Consider the following 21,613-nt stretch of genomic DNA (forward strand, 5'->3'; position numbering starts at 1 on the left):
GGGCTTGCTGGGCACCCCCTGCCATGGGTGAAGGCTCCCATGGGCTGAGCCCTCAGGAACAGGGTCCTTCCTGAGGGTCAAGGCTGCAAAGAGCCATTGTTTTATCCAGGAGCTTGGAGGGGTGGCTGGGACTGCCCTGACCGGTGTCACCACAGTTCAGGTGAGGGATTAGGAGGAGATTTTGCCATCAAAGGTCCAGCACTGGCAGCCAGTGACAGCGATCAGGGTGTGATTTATGTGCCAGCCCCCTGAGGGGCTCAGGCCAGCATCACTGAAGTGCTGAGCTTAATGAACGAGCTGATCTAACGAGGGCTGGCACGGCGGGGCCGGCTGGACAAATGAGGTCGTGTACTGGGGCAAAGCCCGTGGGAGGCAGCTGGCACTGAAATCACCGGGAAATCACCGTCCAGCAGCAGGGCAGGGCTCTGCTGGGCACCGCTGGCCAGGCTGGGACCAGTGCTGGCACTGGGGGGTGGCTGCACGTCAGCATCCCCAGCGCTCCGCACGCCCCCGAGCAGCGTCATCATCAGCGCTCCGAAAGGAGCCTCGGCACAGCCCCTGCCTCGTTATTCATCATCCTGCCCCGCACCTCCCTCCCCACCCAGCTGCTGCCTTGGAGCAGCGAAGGCACAGGGACCCTCCCTGCTGCTCTGGGTGATGGGGGACACACCACCCCCGGAGGTGTCCCCAGCACGGCCTGGGCATGTCCTGCCTGGCCAGGCTCTGGCACATTGCCTCTGTCCCCTCCCGGGTCCCTTCGGCCACGCTGCCCTCGGTGCTCTGGCTTTGCTCCTGGTGTGCTCCCAGGCTGTGTTTTGGTGCAGGAGGTGAGGGATGAGCTCAGGAGAGAGGCAGGAGGGGGAGGAAGCTGCAGAGGAAGGAGCAAATGCCCCTCTCTCATTTAATGCTCTGTGTTTGTGTCTCTGTGGGGGCAGGAGCTTGGCCCTGCCTTTCTCTGTGTGCCTGTGGTGACTGTCACATCTGTGCTGCTGGGCTCTCATGGTTTGTACATCCAGCAGCAACAAATGTCAGGTGGGCCCTACAGCTGAGATGCCAGGACAGTTGCCAGGGGTTTGGGTTCCTTGTCCCCACTCCCAGGCTGGGGAGAAATCTGAGACTGGGCAAGCCTTGGCCACAGGTTGGTTTGGATGGGCACCTTTGGGCTGGAATGGGGACCTTGGCAAAGCCCAGCTTTGGTGGGAGAGGACAAAGCTGGGTTTGCAGTGGGAGTCTCCCAGACCTGGGCTGTCACCTTGCTGCTGGGGCCTCTCCTGGCTGTGTTGCTGCTCAGGGACAGGGACGCCTTGGGGGCTGTGGCCAGCACCTGGTCCTGGTGACAGGCTGGGATGGGAAAACATCAGGAAGTGGGCCATGGGGTGTGACCCTGCATTGCCTCCCAACCCCTCCTCATCCTGCCCCTGATGTTAATGGGCTTCTGCAAATTAAAAGTTCTCACTTGAACCCTCAATAAAAGAGCCCCTGCTGTCCACCCAGGGACCACAGCCCCTGTGTGAAGTTCAACTCCAGGGTTCCTGGTGGCATCAGTGGAACAGTTCAGTGGCAACAAGGTGGTCTGGGATGCAGCTGAAGAGGGGGAACCAAGCTCAGCCTCTGCTCTCGTGTGGTCCAGCAGGTTCTGAGGCTGTTGAGGCCCAGGTCAGGTTCACTCTCAGCCACCCTTTCCCAGCAGCAGTGGAGATTCAGCTCTGACTGGTGGCTCAGCCAACCCACCTTGGGTGGAAACAAGAGCCCAGCACCCACCTGCCCTGCTCCCCTCCCCTACTTTTAGAAGAGTTATCCACTTTGGTAGAGAAATAGAGATGCTCATGGAATATTAAACACCTCCCCAAACCCCTGTTGCTGATGAGTGGCTCCTGCTCCTCGTTGCCTGGTGCAGGCAGCGACCTTTCAGAAATGTTGTACATTGTGGTCGTCTCTAAATGTCTCCTCTCCTGGGAGCATCTTGTGGAGATAGAGATTCAGACGTGATGTCTGTCAAGAAGAAAAGCAGATTGTGGCCAATCTGGGGCTGCCTGTGCAGTGTTGCCTGGGCCACGTGCTCAGGAATCATAAGGTTGTCTCTAAAAATAAGCAGTGGCTTCTCTCCTTTTGTCTCCTTGGAGCTGTGGCTCAGGGAATCCTCGGTTCTGGGGTTCCGTGGAGTTTGCGAGGGCTGGGAGTTCCCACGTGGGAGAGGCTGCAGAGTCCTGTGGCCACGGCTGCTGAGGATGGGCGGGGATCCTGGCAGCTCTGTGGAGACACCACGGAAGGGCTGATCCTGCCCAGGACCTGGGGCTGCCGAGCAGGAGGAGCAGCAGCTGCCACTCACCAAAATAAAACTCCTGTGGGAGCTCTCCATGGTCTCCAGCCAGCCCTGAAGTCACACTTGGGGACGTTCCGTGGTGGCCCAGCCTGGCTCCTTTCATGCTCCCCTCCCCATTCCTGTGCCTTGCCAGGAAAATCTGCTTCTGCTTGAGCAGCCTTGAGAGGGACACGAGGGTGACATCGGGAACGTGGCCACCATGGTCACAGCCCAGCTGGGCTCTGCCAGAGCTGTTGGGGACAGTCACTTGGCCACTTTACAATCCTGTAAAAACATAATACCCCTAAAAAAATGAAATCAAACAATAAAACGCATTTCAAAAACAGCTTTATCAACGCCTAAACTAAAAAACATAACATTAAATAAGTGTACCATATCCCCTACCATACACCAGCTACAAACAAAATTAAAAATACAATAAACTATTAAAAACCACCTTAAAAACATTAAATAAAGAAATCTTTCAAAAATTATAAACAACATCTAACAAAAACCACCTAATTAATTAACACCCAAAACTCTACCAACTGAACAGGCCCTACCCAATCTAAATCCTTACATACAGTAAACAAAAACAAAATCCCAATAATACATATCAAAATTCTGTTAAAAAAAACAGTTTAAATCAATTCTGCTTCAAGTACAAACAAACCCATTCATAAAATTATCTTTACTCAAAAACCAAATTACACATAATAAATAATACTGTACGTGGTTAAATTTATTTTTTGGTTTTGTGTTTAATTATAGGTGGTATTCTTGTTGTGATGACTTGAGGCCTGAGGACCCTCAAGGTGTGTGCCAGGTCCTGTGGGGTGGGAAGATGCTCTGTAGGGACCCTGCTGGGTGTCCTCAGTGCCCACCCAGCCATTGGTTCTGCCTTTGCTCCTCCAGCCCAGCCCTCCTGCCTGCCCAGCCCAGCCCTGACCCAGAAAAACGTGCTGAGAGCAGCAGAGCCAGGAGAATTTATTTCCCAGCCAGCTCCTGATGGGATTAGGAAGAACTCTCTCCTGGATAATTCTCCATTATGTCTGGTGATTGATTTCCTTCCTTCTTACCCCCAGCTCTGTCCTGCTCTCCCTGTTTCAGCTGGATTATTTATTCTCATGCTTGGCTTGCTAATTGCCTGATCACCAGAGCTGAGGCTTGGGCACATCCCTGGCCTCCTTTGACCCTCCAGTTTCTGCCTCTTTGTTTCTGTCTCAGCTCTGATTTAATCCCCTCCACACCCCAGCATAAGCCAGGATCTTTCTGCTGCAGGATCTTTTCTGTGCAGAGAGAGAAACCTGCTGGTGTCACCCCAGGAGCCAGGGAAGGTCTGAGGGATGCTCCTGAAGCTCCTCCCCATCACCTCTATCCTTCCCATGCCTCCCTGTCTTTTCTGGGGTTTTCCAAACTCAATGTGGCTCCAAACCCACTGACTTTGCAGACTCGAGACAAGGGATAAAATAAAGCTGCAGGGGCCACAGGTTTGTTTTTGGAGGGTGGCACAGGTCACCTTTGGTCCTCATTTCAGTGCCCCTGGGAACTGTGCTCTGCTCTGAGCTGCAGCAACAGCTGGAAAAACACACTTGGATTCCCTGACTTCACATCGGGCATCAAACTGTGCTCTGCCAGCTCTGAACAATGCCAGGACATCCCCCTGGGGACCCCCAGCAGCCCCTGGTGCCATGATCAGCGTGGGGGGTGTTATCAGTGGAGCTGAGCATGGAGCAGACCCCAGGGACCCTCATTTCTTGCCTTTTCAGCCTAAAATCATATGGGGTGAAGGGTGTTTTTGGAAGGTGGAACTGAGGGCTCAGCAGGGAAGAAGGAGCAGATGTCTGGACGGGCTTTGGCACAGGACTGGGGTCTGGGCTCCTCTTAGCTCTGGAGGAGCTCTGTCCTGAAGCAGCTCTGGCTGCAGTTTTCCCTTCCCCATGGGCAGAGCTTGGAGCCAGGGAATTGTTGGCATCAGCATCCAGAGTGCCCCATCCTCTGCTCCGAGGCCCTGCCAGCAGCTCAGGGAGGCACGAATCCATGGAGCCTGCCTGATCCACGAATTCCTGTTCCTGGGAATCGAGATCTCACCCAGGTCACAGCCCAGGACAGGGAAGCACAGGGAGCTTGTCCTGATGGAGAGTCCAGCAGCAATCCTGGCAAGCTGTCAGTGAGCTGGGAAACACCACACGGATGTTTGGACACTCCATCCAACGCCAGCCCTGTGCCGGGGCTGAGCAGGGTGACAGTGCCTGTGAGGATGCTGGCACAGCCCAGCACGGCTGGCATTGCCTTCCCTGGCACGGAGCCGGGCTGGGGACAGCAGCCAGGGCGTGAGGATGGTGTGGGGACACTCGGCTGCCAGGCAGGGCAGCACTTGGGGTGTTCCCAACAGCATTTGGCTGCTGCTGGTGTTTGTAGGAGCTGTCTCCTGCCTCATGCCAAGTTTGGGATACACTGGCACTGGCACCTCCCTGATACCCATGTGACAGAGCACTGGGGTTGTCCCCCCTGTCCGTGTTTCCAGGGTGGGGGTCCCACCATCACTGACTGTCTGCTCCATTTGCTCCCTCCCTGCTTTGGGGTCTCCATCCTGTCCTGCAGTTCCCTGCATCCCTGGAGACATGCAGCTGCATCCCCTGGCTGCCTCTGGCCCCTGCCATGGAGGAGCCTGGCCTGGAGCAGCAGCACTGGGGTGCTGGAATGAGAAGGGCTCAGCATTTTGCATCCTGCATGTCAAGGGAAGGATAAAACAAGACCTTGCTCTGACTGAGATGTTTGTGCTCATGCAGTGTCTGAGCCGGGGAACCTGGAAATGGCAACCTGGGCTCATTTTTCAGTCTTTATTCACAAAAAGGCAGAAATAATGGCAGCTGAGGAGCAGTTGCTCTTGGAGGAGCTGGCAGGACCAAGCTTGTGCCAGAGGAGCAGGAGCTGTTTGAAGGGTGGAGAGGGAGCAAAACCCCACCTGCAGGAGTCATGGAATCCCCAAATGGTTTGGGATGGAAGGGACCTTAAAGCCCATCTCCTTCCACCCCCTGCTAGGGGCAGAGACCCCTTCCACTGTCCCAGGCTGCTCCAAGCCCTGTCCAGCCTGGCCTTGGACACTTCCAAGGATCCAGGGGCAGACACAGCTTCCCTGGGTAACCCCAAGCCAGGGTGGCTGGAGAGCAGCAGTTTTTCTGTGCTGCTGGTGGCTGGGACAAAACGAGCTCAGGGGTCCCAAATCTTGATGGAGAAGTAGGGAATGAGGCAGGGAAAGCTCCAGGGGCTCACAAAATTATCCAATTGTCCAAATTGTCCACAATTGCTCTTCTCTGCTTCCCCCATCCCAGTCCCTCAGCCTGGGGCTTTGCTGGCTCTGTCCCCAGCCCTGCATGCAGCAAGCTTGTTATTTTTAAAAATAAATTAAATGAGGAGAAGAGCCTCTATCTAGGCCTTGCTCTGGATCTTAATTACCCTGGCTCCCCAGGGGCCGGGCGAACCCGGAAAGCGCCGCACAATCACCGTAATGAGCTATTAATAAACAGCCCGGCCCGGCCGGCTCTGCCCGGGACGGACAGGGAGGGACCCAGGTGTCCCTGCAGGGGACAGGGTCTCAGCAGCTCTGCGGGGTGTCCTGGGGCAGCGGACACCGGCTCGGCTCTGCCTGGATTTGCAGGGATGGCTGATCCAGCAGCCCTTGGCCCCGCTGTGGGGTTTGTGGGGCCGGTGCAGCAGCCGTGGGGCAGCGCTGGTGATGCTCTGGCTGCGGAGGGGGAAGGTGAGCCCAGGGCTGTGGCTCCCGCTCTCCATCTGCCAGGGAAAACAACTCCAGCGAGGCTGGAGCTTTGCTTAGAGGATCAGGTGGCCGCAGTAGTAACCAAAAGTGGAGTTGGGTTACCCCCGGCTCATCCATAATGAACACGGGCACAGCCTCAGGCAGGGAGGGCAAGGGCTGGATCCCCCCCAGGGCTAGCAGGGAGGGATGGTGGGCACGGGGACACGGCCCAGCGTGGGACACCATGAAAGTGGCCCATGGGCACCTTTCTTTAGTGCAAAGGCAGTGAACAGGACAATGAAGTGTCACAATAAATAGGGAGGGTTTTGTCCTGTGGGTTTGCAGGTCGTGCTTGGGGCATCTTTCCCATGCAGCCCCAGGGCAGAGCAAGAGTGGGGCCTCCAGAACCAGGGGACCAAGGGGAGCTGCCCCCACCTCACCCCAGTGCCAGCTCAGGTTCCTGGGGCCACCAGCCAGGCAGAGCCTTCACAAAGTGACTCTCCTGGAAGGCAGAGCAGCTCCAGTGCCCAGGTGGCATCTGGGGACCTCCAGCCCCCAAAGGGGGTTTGGTGCAAGGAGTGAAGCTGAGCAGTGCTGGAGAGAGGGGAGAAAGGGGCAGGGGCAGCAGTGGGGTCAGTGGTCCCACCCCCATGTGCCCCAGCTCAGCTGGGAATCCTGTGGTTGTGGGAAATGGTGACACTTCCTTCTTGGTTTGATTCATTGGAAGAAGAAGGGAAATGTGGCAAAATTAAGATACATACACACACCAAAAAAAAAAAAAAAAAAAAAAAAAAAAAAAAAAAAAAAGTGTCATAGACTCAGAATAGAATTGTTGAGGTTGGAAATCCCTCTAAAATCATCGAGTCCAGCTGTTACCCCAGCCCTGCCAAGGACATCACTTGTCCCTCAGTGCCACATCCCCACGTTTGTAAAAGATCACAGAGTCCTGGGATATCCTGAGGGGAAGGGACCCTCAGGGATGATCAGTGCAGCCCCTGGCCCTGCACAGACCCCCCAACAATCCCACCCTGAGCATCCCTGAGAGCAGTGTCCAAAAGCTCATCTCCCGTCCTTCCAAAATTGCACTTGAGCCATGGGGTTAATCCCAGAGAATTGCTCCTGTCGGGTGATAGGATCAGGGCAGGAAATTCTCCATGGAGATTGAATCCTTCCCTGAGACACGAGCACTGAGAGTCAATAACCCCCAGCCCCCTGAGGTCCTGTGTGCCACCAGCCCATGGGGACAGCAGGGAGGGTGACACCAGCCTTTGGTGTCCTTTGTCAGCACAGAGTGTGAGGAGCAGGAGATGCTGGGCTGGGCCAGCTCCTGCTGTCCCTGCTCCATCAGTGTCACCTCTCTGGGGGATCTGGGGTCCCCACTGCTCTCCTGTCACCCCCTAAGCCAAGCAGCAGCCACCTCAAGGTCGGCCTTTTCAGGACCTTTTGGGCACTGAGGACCTGCAGTGGCACCAGGGTGGAGCACTGCAGCCACATCTCGATGGCTTTGAGCAGCCACTGATGTCACATCGTCCTCTTCCCTCCCTCACCCACATCCTGCTGGGCTCCCACAGACGAGTTTGTGGTCCCTGAGGTGCCCAGAGGGACAGAAGGGAGCGTGTGAAGGGATCCCTGGAGCCACAGCTCGGGCTCCCTGGAAGTCAGAAGGGCTGGAACTCGGGGACAGCATCCCAGTTTGTCCCAGTGCAGTGGGAGCGATGGGACAAAGCCCCCCATGCTGGAGGTGTCAGTGCCCCGCTCCCTGCACCTCCACAGGGGTGGCTGGAGGGGCTGGCTCTGCTCTCGGTACCCCCAAAATTCTCTTGCCAGGTTCAAAAACACCCCGCAGCTCCCCAGCCGAGCAACTCTGCCACTTAATTAGGTTAATGACCGTGCTTCATTAAGGAAAGGCGCTGAGGAGTTTGCTGTGGCGCTGGGAGCTGCGTTTCCAGGCAGCCTGGCAGATTTGGGGCACGGATGGGGACAGGGAGTGGGGAAGGGGAAGGGGAAGCAAAGAAAAGGGAAAGCGGCGGCGAAGTGCTAATCCCTGGAAAGGAGGGCAGCGGGGGCACGGCTCCGCGGGCTCGGTGTTAATCCCTGCTCTGTAAAGATTGTGCCCGGGGCAGCCTTAATCTGCGCTCCGGGAGGGCGGGACGGGGACCGGGACCGGGACCGGGACCGGGACCGGGCCCTACGTGCGGCACCGAGTGTCCCCCGTCCTACGGGACCCCTCCAAGCTGAGGGCCTGGGGAGAATTTGTGCCACTGGATGAGACCAGGAGCAGAGGGCATGGGGCATCCCAGCTGTGTCACCACAGGGAACGGGACATCCCAGCTGTGCCACGAGTTGGCAACGTCTCTTCCAGCATCTCTTTGCTCCTGCCCTGCCCTGCCTGTGTCTGTGGCCCGCATTATCCCAGGGTGCTCACGATGCCCTCCGCCCGTGCCTGCACCATCAGGGGCACAGGGAGGGGGCACAGGGAGGGGGCACAGGGAGGGGGCACAGGGAGGGCTGTGCCAGCGAGGGCACAGCTCAGGTGTGGGTCTGCAGCCCTGGCTCCTCTCTCAAACCTCTCCCCCGCCTCTTTCCCTGTTCCGATGGAGAGTGAGGCTCGTTTATCTCAGGGCAGGATGCCCGGGTTGCACAGCGGGTGAAAGGGATCCAGAGGTTTCCTGGAGGGACTGGGGCCACTGGCCACAGCTTGGGGAGCACTGTAGGTCATCTGTGGGGCCGGGTAGGACTGTCCCCGCTGATTCCGCTCTCTCTCCATGGCAGGCGCATGGCAGAACGGCAGTGAGCCCCTAGACCATGCCCCACACAATGAGATGGTGGCTCCCGGTGCTGGTGGTCCTGCTGTCCCCGCGGGCGGGCGCCTGCCCCGCGCGCTGCGAGTGCGCCCCGCAGCTGCGCTCCGTGCTGTGCCACCGCAAGCGCCTCACCGCCATCCCCGAGGGCATCCCCACCGAGACCAGGGTCCTGGAGCTCAACAAGAACCGCATCCGCTGCCTCAACCCCGGGGACCTGGCCCCGTACCCGCTGCTGGAGGAGCTGGATTTCAGCGAGAACATCATCTCCAATGTGGAGCCCGGCGCCTTCAGCAACCTGTTCAACCTGCAGACCCTGCGGCTGCGGGGGAACCAGCTCAAACTCATCCCCCCGGGGGTCTTCACCAAGCTGACCAACCTGACCCTGCTGGACATCAGCGAGAACAAGCTGGTCATCCTGCTGGACTACATGTTCCAGGATCTGCGCAACCTGAAGAGCCTGGAGGTGGGTGACAATGACCTGGTGTACATCTCCCAGCGTGCCTTCTCGGGGCTGCTGGGCCTGGAGCAGCTGACCATCGAGAAGTGCAACCTGACCTCCATCTCGGCCGAGTCGCTGTCCTACCTCCAGAACCTGGAGGTGCTGCGGCTCCGGCATCTCAGCATCTCTGCCCTGGAGGACCAGAACTTCAAGAAGCTCTACAATCTCCTGCAGCTGGAGATCGACAACTGGCCACTGCTGGAGGAGGTGTCTCCCACCAGCTTCCAGGGCCTGAACCTCACCTCGCTCTCCATCACCTACACCAACATCACAGCCGTGCCCGCCGCTGCCTTGAGGAACTTGGTGTACCTGCGGTACCTCAACCTGTCCTACAACCCCATTAGCACTGTGCTCAAGGGCTCCTTTAAAGACCTCATCCGGCTCCAGGAGCTCCACATCGTGGGCGCTCTCCTGGTGTCCGTGGAGCCGCAGGCTTTCTCCGGCCTGAGGCAGATCCGGCTGCTCAACCTCTCCAGCAACTTCCTGTCCACGCTGGAGGAGAGCACCTTCCACTCGGTCAACACGCTGGAGACGCTGCGGGTGGACAGGAACCCCCTGGCCTGCGACTGCCGGCTCCTCTGGATCCTGCAGCGGCGGAAGACGCTCAACTTCGACGGGCAGCAGCCCATGTGCTCCTCACCGCCCGAAATCCAGGGCAACGCCCTGCGCGACTTCCCGGACTCGGTGCTCTTCGAGTACTTCACCTGCCAGAAGCCCAAGATCCGGGATCGGAAGCTGCAGCACGTGACGGCGCGGGAGGGCCAGTCCGTGTCCTTCCTGTGCCGCGCCGACGGCGAGCCCGACCCCTCCATCGCCTGGGTGTCCCCCCAGCACCGCATGATCACCACCCGCAGCACGGGCCGGGCCACGGTGCTGCCCGGGGGCACCCTGGAGATCCGCTTCGCCCAGGTGCAGGACAGCGGCACCTACATCTGCATCGCCAGCAATGCCGGCGGCAATGACACCTACTTCGCCACGCTGACGGTCAAGGGGCGCCCGGCCGACGGCGCCCACCACGCCAACCGGACTTTGTACCTCAGCGACTTCAACGACACCTTCCACAACGACACCCAGGTCTTCCTGAAGTTCACCTTGGACCTCAAGACCATCCTGGTCTCCACGGCCATGGGCTGCATCACCTTCCTGGGCGTGGTGCTCTTCTGCTTCCTCCTGCTCTTCGTCTGGAGCCGCGGCCGGGGGCAGCACAAGAACAACTTCTCCGTGGAATATTCCTTCCGCAAGGTGGACGGTCCCACCACCACCACCGGCCAAGGAGGGGCCAGGAAGTTCAACATGAAGATGATCTGAGCCTCTCCCAGAGGAGAACCGCTGTGTGCTGCCCAGCCCCGGGCACGGCCGTGGCAGGACGGGGCCGGGAGGGCTGTGGGAGCACCGGCCGTGTCCCGGAGCTGGCAGAGTGACCTCGCTGTGCTGGGACGCGGCTGGAGACAGAGGTGCCACAGGCCAGCAGGGTCAGAACCATGGGGACCTCAGGGTCGGGGAGGGATGACCCCGATCTCCTGACCCTGTGGAGAGCCCTCAGGGCTCAGGAGCCATCCCAGGGGCTCCTGATGTAGCAAAGTTTTTGCTACCAACTATGCATTTCTTGAGCCAAAAGATCAGCAGTGTTTGGGCCTGGGAGAAAAATGCTTCCTGTTTTCCCCCCACCTTTTCCCTTTTTTTGTAAGGGACTCTTCAGAAAACTTTCCTGGTAGTTGTTTGTGGTTCTTTTCTTGGTGTTGGTGGGGGTTTTGGTCCGATTTTTTTTTTTTAATGAATTTCCAAGAGAAATGTCTTCCGGGGTGATGTGGGACTTGGGAGGAACTGAACTGGGGGGGATAAAGACAGACTCCCTTGGCAAAGACAGACTCCCCCACCCTGGGCACGGATGTGCCTTGACAGCTTCTCATCCGTGGATTTAAGATCCAACATCTGCCAATGTGGGTGCCCGGGGACGCTTCTGCACAAGCAATAATAAACCTCCAGGGCCAGGCTCTGAGGAGGTGTCAGCAAGAAAAAAAAAGGGGAAAAAAGGCAGAATGAGGCCGAGATCGTTAAAATCAGGAAGAGCAGCCCCAGGGCTATGCAAGCTTCTCACCCCCTTCCCCATCTGTATCCGCCCGAGGGGGCCTGGGATTCCTAGGGGTTCAAAAGGCACTTTTGGGTTCATTTTCTTTGAGTTGCAAAGTCGAAATCTGCAGGAGAGCAGGACCTGGCTCATCCTGTGCAGGGAGGCCCTACGGCCCAGGAGAGAAGAGGAGAGCAAAGCTGGGAAGAAGCAGTCCAGGAGAACGTCCTGGCTGACACCTCCATCCCAGATCCTGCACCCTCCGGCGCTGAGGACCGCGGGTCAGTGTCCCTGGGGCTGCTCCCTGCTGCCACAGGGGTGGTTCCTGCCTTCCCATCCCACCCCTGCCCAGCCTTTGCCCTGGCTCTGCCTCAGGGCGTGGATTTTTGTGTGTGGGAGAAGGAATGAAGCTGGAATGGAAGAGCCTGGATGTGACCTGGACAATCCAGGGAGTTCATTGCTTCTTCCTCCTCTTTCTCCTCCCATGTGCACCCTGGGGTTGCTGTAGGTGCCACCTCTGTCCCCATTCCTGCAGGGATGTCCCTTCTCCAGCCATGATGGTGAGGCTGGGAGCTGGAGGGGGCAGCTGCCCATCCTGAAGTGGCACCAGAGCATCTGAAGGGCTGGGAGCTTTGTGGGACACACGTGGCTGCTCAGAACATCCCCCCAGCCCTGTTCTGCTCTCACATGGTGCCCCCCATCCATCCATCCATCCATCCATCCATCCATCCATCATCCATCCATCCATCATCCATCCATCATCCATCCATCATCCATCCATCATCCATCCATCCATCATCCATCCATCATCCATCCATCATCCATCATCCATCCATCATCCATCCATCATCCATCCATCATCCATCCATCCATCATCCATCCATCATCCATCCATCATCCATCATCCATCCATCATCCATCATCCATCCATCCATCCATCATCCATCCATCATCCATCATCCATCATCCATCCATCATCCATCCATCCATCATCCATCCATCCATCCATCATCCATCATCCATCATCCATCCATCATCCATCCATCCATCATCCATCCATCCATCCATCATCCATCCATCCATCCATCATCCATCATCCATCCATCATCCATCATCCATCATCCATCATCCATCATCCATCATCCATCATCCACCATCCATCCATCCATCCATCCATCCATCCATCCATCCATCCATCCATCATCCATCATCCATCCATCATCCACCATCCATCCATCATCCACCATCCATCCATCCATCCATCCATCCATCCATCCATCCATCCATCATCCATCCATCATCCCTCTCTCTCTCCCTCCCTCTCTGCCATGGGTCTGGCTGTCCCCTGGCCCCACATGCCCGGTGCCCCTCGCCCCCCAGCCGTGCATGCTGTGTCCTACCAGGGTCCTGTTTGGTGTCTGGGGTTTTTTTAACCTTGGGAGGGGGGTGGGGGAGGGGTGGGAGGGCGGGGAGGGGGTCGGGCATGGACCCTCACAGTGGGAGCAAAGGGCAGTGCAGACCTGGCCCAGTTTTCTATGTAACAAGCATGTGAGATGTATTTGTGAGCAAAACAAAAAAGACGAAAAAAAGGGACTTTTGTGGCTCATTTGGGTTTTTCTCCCCCTTTTCTTCCTTATGGGCCTCGATAAGAAAAGGCAAAATCAGTGGGCAAAGCCTGGGCAGGACCTGGAAAGGGCAGGAACAGCACAATTCACACCTCTGAGCTCTCCAGACCTGCTGCAAGCCGGGAAGGCCCCAGAATTCCAGCAGACCTTTCCCCCTTCCCGGGCTCTGCTGGGATTTGCAGCCCCTCAGTCTGTCACCACCATCAGTCCCACAAACCATGCATAAACAATGTGAAACCACCTCCCTGAGGGTACCAAAGTCCATATTAATAACTAATAAATGATTAATGCACGTGTGCTAACAAACTGCTGCTGCTATTAATCGATTATTAATTATTAATGCAGTGTTTATAAGGATGTGCCAAAAATGGAGGGTGCAAAGTCAGCACCTCAAGTCCTGCTTGGAGGAAAATTCATGTTTGGGGGGGTTAAAAGGAGTCACATCCACACAAGAGTGCACGGATGTGCACAGGCACACACGGAACCCAAATCCCTTGGATGGGGCTGGGAAATTGGGCACTGGGAGCCTGTGCTGGGGAAACTGAGGCACGGGGGGAGGGCACTGCGGTGGGGCCGTGGGGCAGGAGCCAGTGGGGAGGGGGAGGCGGTTCCTCCTCCACAGAGTGACCCTCCCAGTGCCCTTCCCATCCCCTCAGCCCCAGGCACAGCCCGGCCCCCCAAGGCCACCCCTGCCCTTGGCACAGCGGCCATCGCTGTCCCCACCACGGGCTCAGCCAGCCCAGTGTCCCCTTGTCCCGCTGGCCGGGGGCCACCTGTGTCCTCCCCAAAGCCCCGTGTCCCTTTCCTGTCCCTGCCAGCCCCAGCTGCGGCTCTCCCGGCACGGACTGGGCTGGCACTGGGCTGGCACTGGGAGCGCATTGCTGGAAGCAAAGCAATGCCTCCATCTGCTGGAGAAACGGGCCCTGGGCCACTCCAGCCCGAAATTCCAGCCCGCAAACTCTCCCTGGGGTCCGGGGAGGCTCCCAGCTCCCACCCCATGACACGAGGGAGGGTGGCCCTGGTTGCCAAATAACCGGGAGGCTGCAGCCCCCGCGGGCTGCGCCAGAGCTGCGAGGGAGGAAAGAGGAAATTGGGTTTTTTTTCTCTCATTTCCTGCTTCAAGATGTATTGCACGGCACGGGGAGGTGAAGGGTCGAGGTTACAGCTCCCGCCTGTGCCCGGGGTGTGGGGACACCGTGGGAGCCGGGACTGACCCCCCGGCTCCTTTTGGGGGTCAGCTGCAGGATGGAGATGCTGAGAGAGCACCCAGGTGGGTTCAGTGCCCCAGGGGTCCCCCCAACCTGCTCTGAGCTGGGCATGGAGCATCCCCACAGCACCCACGGGCTGCTGAACAATGCCATGAAAAAAACAGCAAAAAATAAAGACAATTAGAAAACTGCAATTTTCCATCAGCTGCATGTAAAGATTCTATCTCCCACTGAGAAGAGAAACCAATTTCCTTACAAACCAAAAAGGCTGACACTAAGAAAAGCTTCCCTGCATCCCCAAATCTGGGGGGAAAGGGGCTCAGCAGCTCCTGGACCAGAGTTGCAAATGCCAGCAGTGCCATCAGGGCATCCTGCAGCTGATTTATCCACCTGGAGCAGGCAGCAGAGCCCACCAAAGGATTCAGGGATGCCCCATGGCCTGGAGAATTAAATCAGCATTTTGCACAGTCTTACACAGGTTGGCAACAGGAAAGGACTATCCTTCTTAAGGGCTTGGGTGGCTTTTAAACTTGGCATTTTCTCCTTGTTTGTAATAAGACAAATGAGGAATTTCACAGCTAAAAGGCAGTTCCTGGCTTTTCCCGTTTTCCTGGCCACTTCTCACCCAGCTTGGCAGGGTCACAGGCATGGCAGGAATTCTGTCATTTTATTCCCAACATTTTCTGGTACTTCTTAACAGTAATTTTATTCGTTAGGGAAAAAACAGTGATGCTTCTAACAAATTTCTTGTCTGTGAGGGTGGTGAGCCCTGGCACAGGATGCCCAGAGCAGCTGTGGCTGCCCCTGGATCCCTGGCAGTGTCCCAGGCCAGGTTGGACATTGGGATTGGAGCAGCCTGGGACAGTGGAAGGTGTCCCTGCCATGGCAGGGGTGGCACTGGTTGGGCTTTGAGGTCCCTTCCAACCCAAACCAGTCTGTGTTGCTGGTGCAGCGTGGGGTGGATGGTGCAGGTTGTGTCTCCTCCCAGAGCCCTGCACCTCCTCCCTGAGCTGGATCCAAGCGTGACTCAGCCCCACAGGGTTTTTTATCAGCTCTCACACACGGCCTCAGCACCCAGAAACGGCCCCAGCCAACAGCCACAACCCCGGCTGGCCTGGGGTGGGCTGGGAAATACAGAAATAAACACACGGGAAGGAACTGTGGGCTCCTCACAGGGGTGACTGCAGGCTCACAGCACCCACCCAGTCCCACCCCAGCCCCCAAACCCTGCACACGTGCCTGGATCCAGGGTCCTGCTCTCCTGGTTGCATGGCTGGGCTCAAGCAATGACATTTTCCACTTTCCTCATGGAAATCTCCCAAAGCCTGCTCATCCCAACCTCGCTGCTCCCAGGAGAAATCCCTGCAGGATTTCTGTGCCTTCCCACAGCACCCACAGTGACACCACTGATGTTTCGAACAGTGAATAGAAGGGAGGAAATATTGAAATATTTGGGTTTTAGACTGTTTAAAAAGTGACTTCATCCTAGAGGGGACAGACACCAATGGGAGGATTTTTTCCAGGATTTTTTCTCCCTCTTTTCTTCCTCATGTGCCTTGATAAGAAAAGGCAAAATCAGTGGGCAAAGCCCTGAGCAGGACGTGGAAAGGGCAGGAACAGCACAATTCACACCTTTGAGCTCTCCAGACCTGCTGCAGCCTGAGAACTGCAACTGAGTTGGGTCACTTGGTGCTCTTTGAGCATCTGTAAAGCTCTGGGAGACAAGAAAAAAAAAAGATGATTTCCAAGGGCTGGGCTCCTGTCATGCAATGGCTGCAGGAAATCCCAACAAAAGACAGATCACAGATCAAAGAATATTCTGAGTTGGAAGAGAACCACAGGGATCATCAAGTCCAACTCTTACAGGAATTGAACCCACAACATCAATTCATGGAAGAAAATGAAAATATTCGTCCTTGCCAACCCACCCAGAGTAACAACCCGGAGGAAGGGGAAATAATTCTGTGATGTCAGGGGGGTTTGTGAGGGCAGTCCCTGCTCAGAGCAGCTGCCACCCTTAAAGCCATCCCTGGAGCCATGCAGGAAGGAGGAGCAGTGTGAAGCTCCACGAGCAGCAGAGCAGAGCAGAGGCTGGAGCAGAGCTGAGACCCCAGCCCAGCTGGGGCTGCACCACCCCCCATGTCCCAGCTCTGCTCAAAGCCATCCTGGCTCCATTCCTGGGTTCAGAGGGTGCAGGAGGACCCCAGCACCACGCGTGGGTCAGAGCTGGTGGCCCTGAGCTGGCAGGGTGGCCCAGGCCAGGCCAAGGCTCTGTCCTTGCACAGCTGGCCCTGTCCTGTGTGTCCCCGCAGGTCCCCAAGCCGTGCTGCTCCAGCCTGGGGGTGCAGAGCTCGGGGGACACAGATCCACAGGTGGCACTGACGGTGACACGGTGACCAGCGAGGCCAAGCCCCGGCTTCCTCCAGCCGAGCACGGAGCAGGTTTTGAAAGGTTTTGAAAGCACATCCTGCCCCGGCCCTTGCGCAAGGCGAGTCCCGAGCGCGCCATGGGCAGCGCCAGGACGGGCTGGGATGGGCAGCGGGAGCTGCAGCGGGGCCGGGATGTGGAGCTGGAGCCCCGCGGGACCCCCCTGCTACCAGGGACACCCCACAGGTAACGGGGGGCTGTGCACAGGGCGAAGGAGCTGCTCAGCACGGCAGTGAGCCGGGGTGCCGGGGGGCACAGGGGGGCACAGGGTCCGGGTGGGGGCACAGCCTGGAGCTGCTCAGCCGGTGCTGTCCCAGCAGGACGGTGAGGTTTAGGCAAAGCCACCGTGGTTTCGGTATCGCCGGTGGCAGCAAAGTCAGAGCCAGTGCCAGGGCACGGAAGTGAAACCCAGCGGCTCCATCCCAGTGCCCTCCTCCTTGGGCTCCCTCTGCTCCCTCCCCATGCCCGCACCCCTGTGCTGTCCCCCAGGCCTGGCTGGGGGTGTCAAAGGCTTTTCCTGCTCTTTTCCCAAATCCCTGCCAGCATTGTATCCTCCTTGGGGTCACCCGGCAGGGACCGCAGGTCACACATCAGCCCCTGTGCACCCCTGGGTGTGTCCCATGCAGGTGGGAACCAGCGCGTGTGGAGCCCCCGGGCAGCGCCCACTCCCAGGATTTCCCAGTGCGGCAACTGGAGCCACTGGGCCACCAAAGTCCCCGAGTTTCTCCCCAAAACCGCCCCGCCGAGGCTCCCCAGGCCGCTGCTTCCCCTTTTCTCCGCGTTCTTTCCCTGAGCCGGCAGCGAAGGGAGCGGGGCCCGGGGGTGACGCTGCCTCCCGGCTCCGGCAGGGCCAGCTCCGCTCCCCGCAGTGCCAGCCTGGGCCGGGCTGCCCCCGCGCCGGCCTCTCCCATGCCAGACACGCCGGGGGGCTGCCCCCCTCGGCCCCCCAACTCAGCCCTGATCTACAGCAACGTGGGTGAGTGCCGGCCTGACCCCGCTGTGCCCCTGCCTGCCGAGGAGTCACCTCGGACAGTGGCACCAGCCCCTCCGCTGTCCCTGTCCTCCCCCCGTGTCACCCCTCTGGCTGGTGTTGGGTGTGGCTTTGGGGCTGGAAATACGCAGGGGGGCAAAGAACAACGTGCTGTACTCCCCATCCCATCCCATCCCATCCCATCCCATCCCATCCCATCCCATCCCATCCCATCCCATCCCATCCCATCCCATCCCATCCCATCCCATCCCATCCCATCCCATCCCATCCCATCCCATCCCATCCCACTCTCTTCTCCTCTGCCCTGTCACGTCTGTCCCTCCCTCCCTCCCCAGGAGAGCTGCGGGCCCACCTCGTCCCCCGCAAGGCCAGCCGAGGGGAAGGCGCTGGGAGACCCCTCCCTCAGCCCGGCCCGGACCCCCAGCCGCCCCCACTGCCCAAAAAGCAGCTCCAGCGAGCCGAGTCCCTCCCGGAGCCGGCATCATTCCACCGCTGCCATAGCGACCCTGAGCCACGGGCTGGCAGCATCCTCTACAGCATCCCCCCAGCCCAGCTGCGGCTCGGGGAGGGGGCTCCCCCACGGGACAGACCCTCCTGGGCACCCAAGAAGCCCCTGACCAAGTCCCAAAGCCTGGGGGAGCCGCTGGCCCGAAGCAGCCCCCAGAAAGCCCCATCAGCCAGCCTGAAGGAGCTGACATTTGGGACAGCGGACGGGGAGCTGGGCCAGCTCCTGGAGAGCCCGGCCGGGGTCTGTGGGGTGGTTTTGGGGTGCCAGGAGGCCTCCCTGGCCCGGCTCTCGGCTCACATGCAGGAGGAGCTGGTGGGGCCCGAGGAGAGGCAGCAGCTGCTGCAGGCAGAGCTGGCAGGGAAGCGCTGGGCAGAGCTCGCTGTCCTGGACCCCCGGCCCTGCTGCCAGAGCGGGGATGCCTGGTACTTCAGGGTGGGCTTCACCTTCGAGCACAGCCAGCTGCAGTTTGCAGCCAAGGTAAGGGGGGAGTCGGGTAAGTCGGGAGCCCTGGGTGGTGCAGAGGGAGTCAGGAGATCCAGGAGAGCATTGCTTCTCCACGGGACACAACACTGGGGCCACTTCCCCTTTCTGCAGCCACTTCTGCATTTGCTGAATGAGACAGTGCTGCTGGCGGGGGTGGCTGAGGAGGGTGACGGCTCCCGTGGGGCCAAGGGACACGTCAGAAATGGCCCTGCTGGGGGACATGTCCTGGTAACTCAGCAGAGCAGAGGCTGGAGCAGAGCTGGCTGCCCAGGAGAGCAGGATGAGAGCCCAGCCCAGCTGGGGCTGCACCACCCCCCGTGTCCCAGCTCTGCTCAAAGCCATCCTGGCTCCATTTCTGGGTTCAGAGGGTGCAGGAGGACCCCAGCACCACACGTGGGTCAGAGCTGGTGGCCCTGAGCTGGCAGGGTGGCCCAGGCCAGGCCAAGGCTCTGTCCTTGCACAGCTGGCCCTGTCCTGTGTGTCCCCGCAGGTCCCCAAGCCGTGCTGCTCCAGCCTGGGGGTGCAGAGCTCCCTGGGGACTCACTGCAGCATCCAGCGCCTGCTCGGCCACTTCACCGACCGCCTCCCGCAGGAACTGGTGCTCCCAGGAATCCCTGGAAAACAGAATCAGGGCCCTTCCAGAGAGGAACCAGCCTGTCCTGCCCCCCGGGCTGTGCTGCAGGTGCTCCTTTGTGCCGAGGTTCCCCAGCAGACCCTGGCGGACTTTGTGAAGGGCTCCCACGCTTTGCACAGGACCAGCCCCGGGCACTATGAACGCCTGGGCTGCCTCCTGCTCCTGCAGCTCTGCATGGGGCTGGAGCACCTCCGGGTGCAGAACGTGGCCCAGGGGGACCTCTGCCCCGAGAACCTGCTGCTGGTGCAGTGCCCAAGTCCCTCCCGGGGCCAGCAGGGCCAGAGGGAGCTGCCAGGACTGTCCCTTCCACGGCTGCTCATCAGCAGCTTCTTCAAGGTGCAGGAGAAGCAAAGACCTTGTTCCAGCAGCCAGGAGCAGGACTGGAGCCAGGGTCTCGCTGCACCCTCCACTCCAGCAGCAGCTGAGCTCAACGTGGGCAGGCTGATCTATCAGATCTTGCACGTGGACATCTCCCTGGAGAACATTCTGGGTTTCAGAAGCAAAAGGCTTCCCGAAATCCCCTTGCTGTCCATCTACTCGGCAGGGCTGAAGCGCTTGGCCACGCTGCTCCTGCACAGGGATCCCCAGCAGAGGGTGTCCATCGAGCAGGCCAGGGGCATCCTGCAGGTGCTGCTCTGGGGGCCACGCCAGGAGCTCTTTGCCAGGAGCAGGAAGAGCCTCGGGCTGCTCCAGAGCTGGCTGCAGGTCAAGAGGGCTCTGCTGCTCCTGAGGTTTGCAGAAAACTCGGCTGAGGCCAGGGCCAGCCCCGGCCTGGAGGAGTGGCTGTGCTGCCAGTACTTCCAGGAGGTCACAGAACACACCCTCTACCAAGTCACCCAGGTTCTCTATGATCCCTAAACCAGCCTCCAGTTCAGCCTACCCAAAGGTCTCCTCAAAGCCAAGAGCTCACGAGGGCCTGGCCAAACCTGTCCCTGCCCATGGCAGGGGAGTTGAAACTAAATTATTTTTAGGGTCCTTTCAGTCCAAATCATTCCATGATTCTATGAAATCCACCAGTTCCTCGCTGGGAAAGCTCTGCAAAACTAAACCCACTCCCCTCATAGCCCATGAATTATGAAGCTGGGATCAAACTCCCAAGCACAGGCTGTGGTTTTATACCCTCAAAAAATTTTTGCTTGGTGCTCTAAGTCTGGTTTATCAGAACATCTGAGGGAAGGCAGCTGGATGGGAGCCCCAAGCACCAATTTAGTGGCTGATAATCCCCAGTAAAGTTTATGGGGTTCAGACTTTGTACAAAACCCCCTCAGAACCTTTTTGCAGCCACCAGGTTTTTGCTGTTTTCAATAACACTCACAGCTCACCCTTCTCAGCAAAGGAGAAACAACAGCTCCTTCAGCCTGTGCTTCTCAGAGACAACTTGTGGTACAATCACAAATAAAAATGGTATTTTAAAGGGAAAAATACAGCTTCAATAAAACCTAGAGCTGAGCCTCTCAAACATCGGTCCTTTATGTGCTTCTTTGCCAGCATTACACACTGCAGGGATGGATCCAGAGGGAAACACAAAGCCAAACTTCTCTGCCCCATAGTGATTACCCAGAACAGCCTCCATGGGCTCTGGTGAACAGCTCAGGTGAGCTCATGGGCACCAAGGCAGGGCTGTGGCATCTGCTCCTTGCTGTGAAGTATGTGGCAGCACGTGGGGCCTGGACCCAGTCCCCAAATCCACGGGGATGCTGAGGGACCAGCATGGTGAAAGCCCTGCTCAGGTCATTTAAATTATTCCTCAGCAATTATTAATCCACTCAAAGCCATCTAGATTGGGTATCAGGAAAAATTCCCTCACTGAAAGAGTGATCAGGCATCAGAACAGGCTGGTGCTGGAGTCACCATCCCTGGAAGTGCTCAAATGTGTGGATGTGGCACTTGGGGACATGGTGATGATCTCAGGATGACTTTTCCAACCCAAACAATTCCATGATTCAGTGACTCCATCACCTGACAGCAGCAGGGCTGTGCTCACAGTGGGACAGAGCGTGCCCATGGATGTGGCAGGGGCTCCCCAGAGCCTGGGGCATGGCTGGAGTAGGGGGGATTCCTCCTCGAGTCCCTGAGCTCCAAAAGACAAAAATAAACCAGACCTGGGACCTCTCAAGATGCAGAGAACAGCTCAGTCCCAGCTCCCTGGTTGGTTTGCTCCCACCTGGAGCAGCACCCAAATCCCCCAGTGCAGCTTCCCTGCCCAGCCTGGACCCCACCCACCCCGGCACAGGCACTGCCTGGCCAGAGATGAGGCTCAGGTCTCCTTCCAGGCTCTCGGGCCAGCACGGGGTGCTCGGGAGA

At 58.3% G+C, this 21,613-nt stretch overlaps 2 protein-coding genes across 2 annotated transcripts in view; both read left to right on the forward strand.

Annotated features, from left to right (window-relative positions):
- Positions 1-13,364, forward strand: part of LINGO3 (leucine rich repeat and Ig domain containing 3) — a 26,375-nt gene extending 13,011 nt beyond the window's left edge. Inside the window, exon 3 of the mRNA XM_014884402.2 lies at positions 8,835-13,364. Coding sequence (XP_014739888.1) covers positions 8,868-10,673 — 1,806 coding nt within the window. The 5' untranslated portion in view covers positions 8,835-8,867 and the 3' untranslated portion in view covers positions 10,674-13,364. The remainder of the gene's footprint in view (positions 1-8,834) is intronic.
- The window catches only part of PEAK3 (PEAK family member 3), a 22,266-nt gene extending 1,498 nt beyond the window's left edge, over positions 1-20,768 (forward strand). Inside the window, exons 2-5 of the mRNA XM_088179199.1 lie at positions 16,579-16,879; positions 17,542-17,669; positions 18,020-18,669; positions 19,166-20,768. Of these exons, the coding sequence (XP_088035325.1) occupies positions 16,773-16,879; positions 17,542-17,669; positions 18,020-18,669; positions 19,166-20,167 (1,887 nt within the window). The 5' untranslated portion in view covers positions 16,579-16,772 and the 3' untranslated portion in view covers positions 20,168-20,768. The remainder of the gene's footprint in view (positions 1-16,578; positions 16,880-17,541; positions 17,670-18,019; positions 18,670-19,165) is intronic.
- Positions 20,769-21,613: the final 845 nt, after the last annotated feature.

Source organism: Sturnus vulgaris, chromosome 26 (genome assembly GCF_052056855.1).
Source record: "Sturnus vulgaris isolate bStuVul1 chromosome 26, bStuVul1.hap1, whole genome shotgun sequence".
Taxonomy (NCBI): Eukaryota; Metazoa; Chordata; class Aves; order Passeriformes; family Sturnidae; genus Sturnus; species Sturnus vulgaris.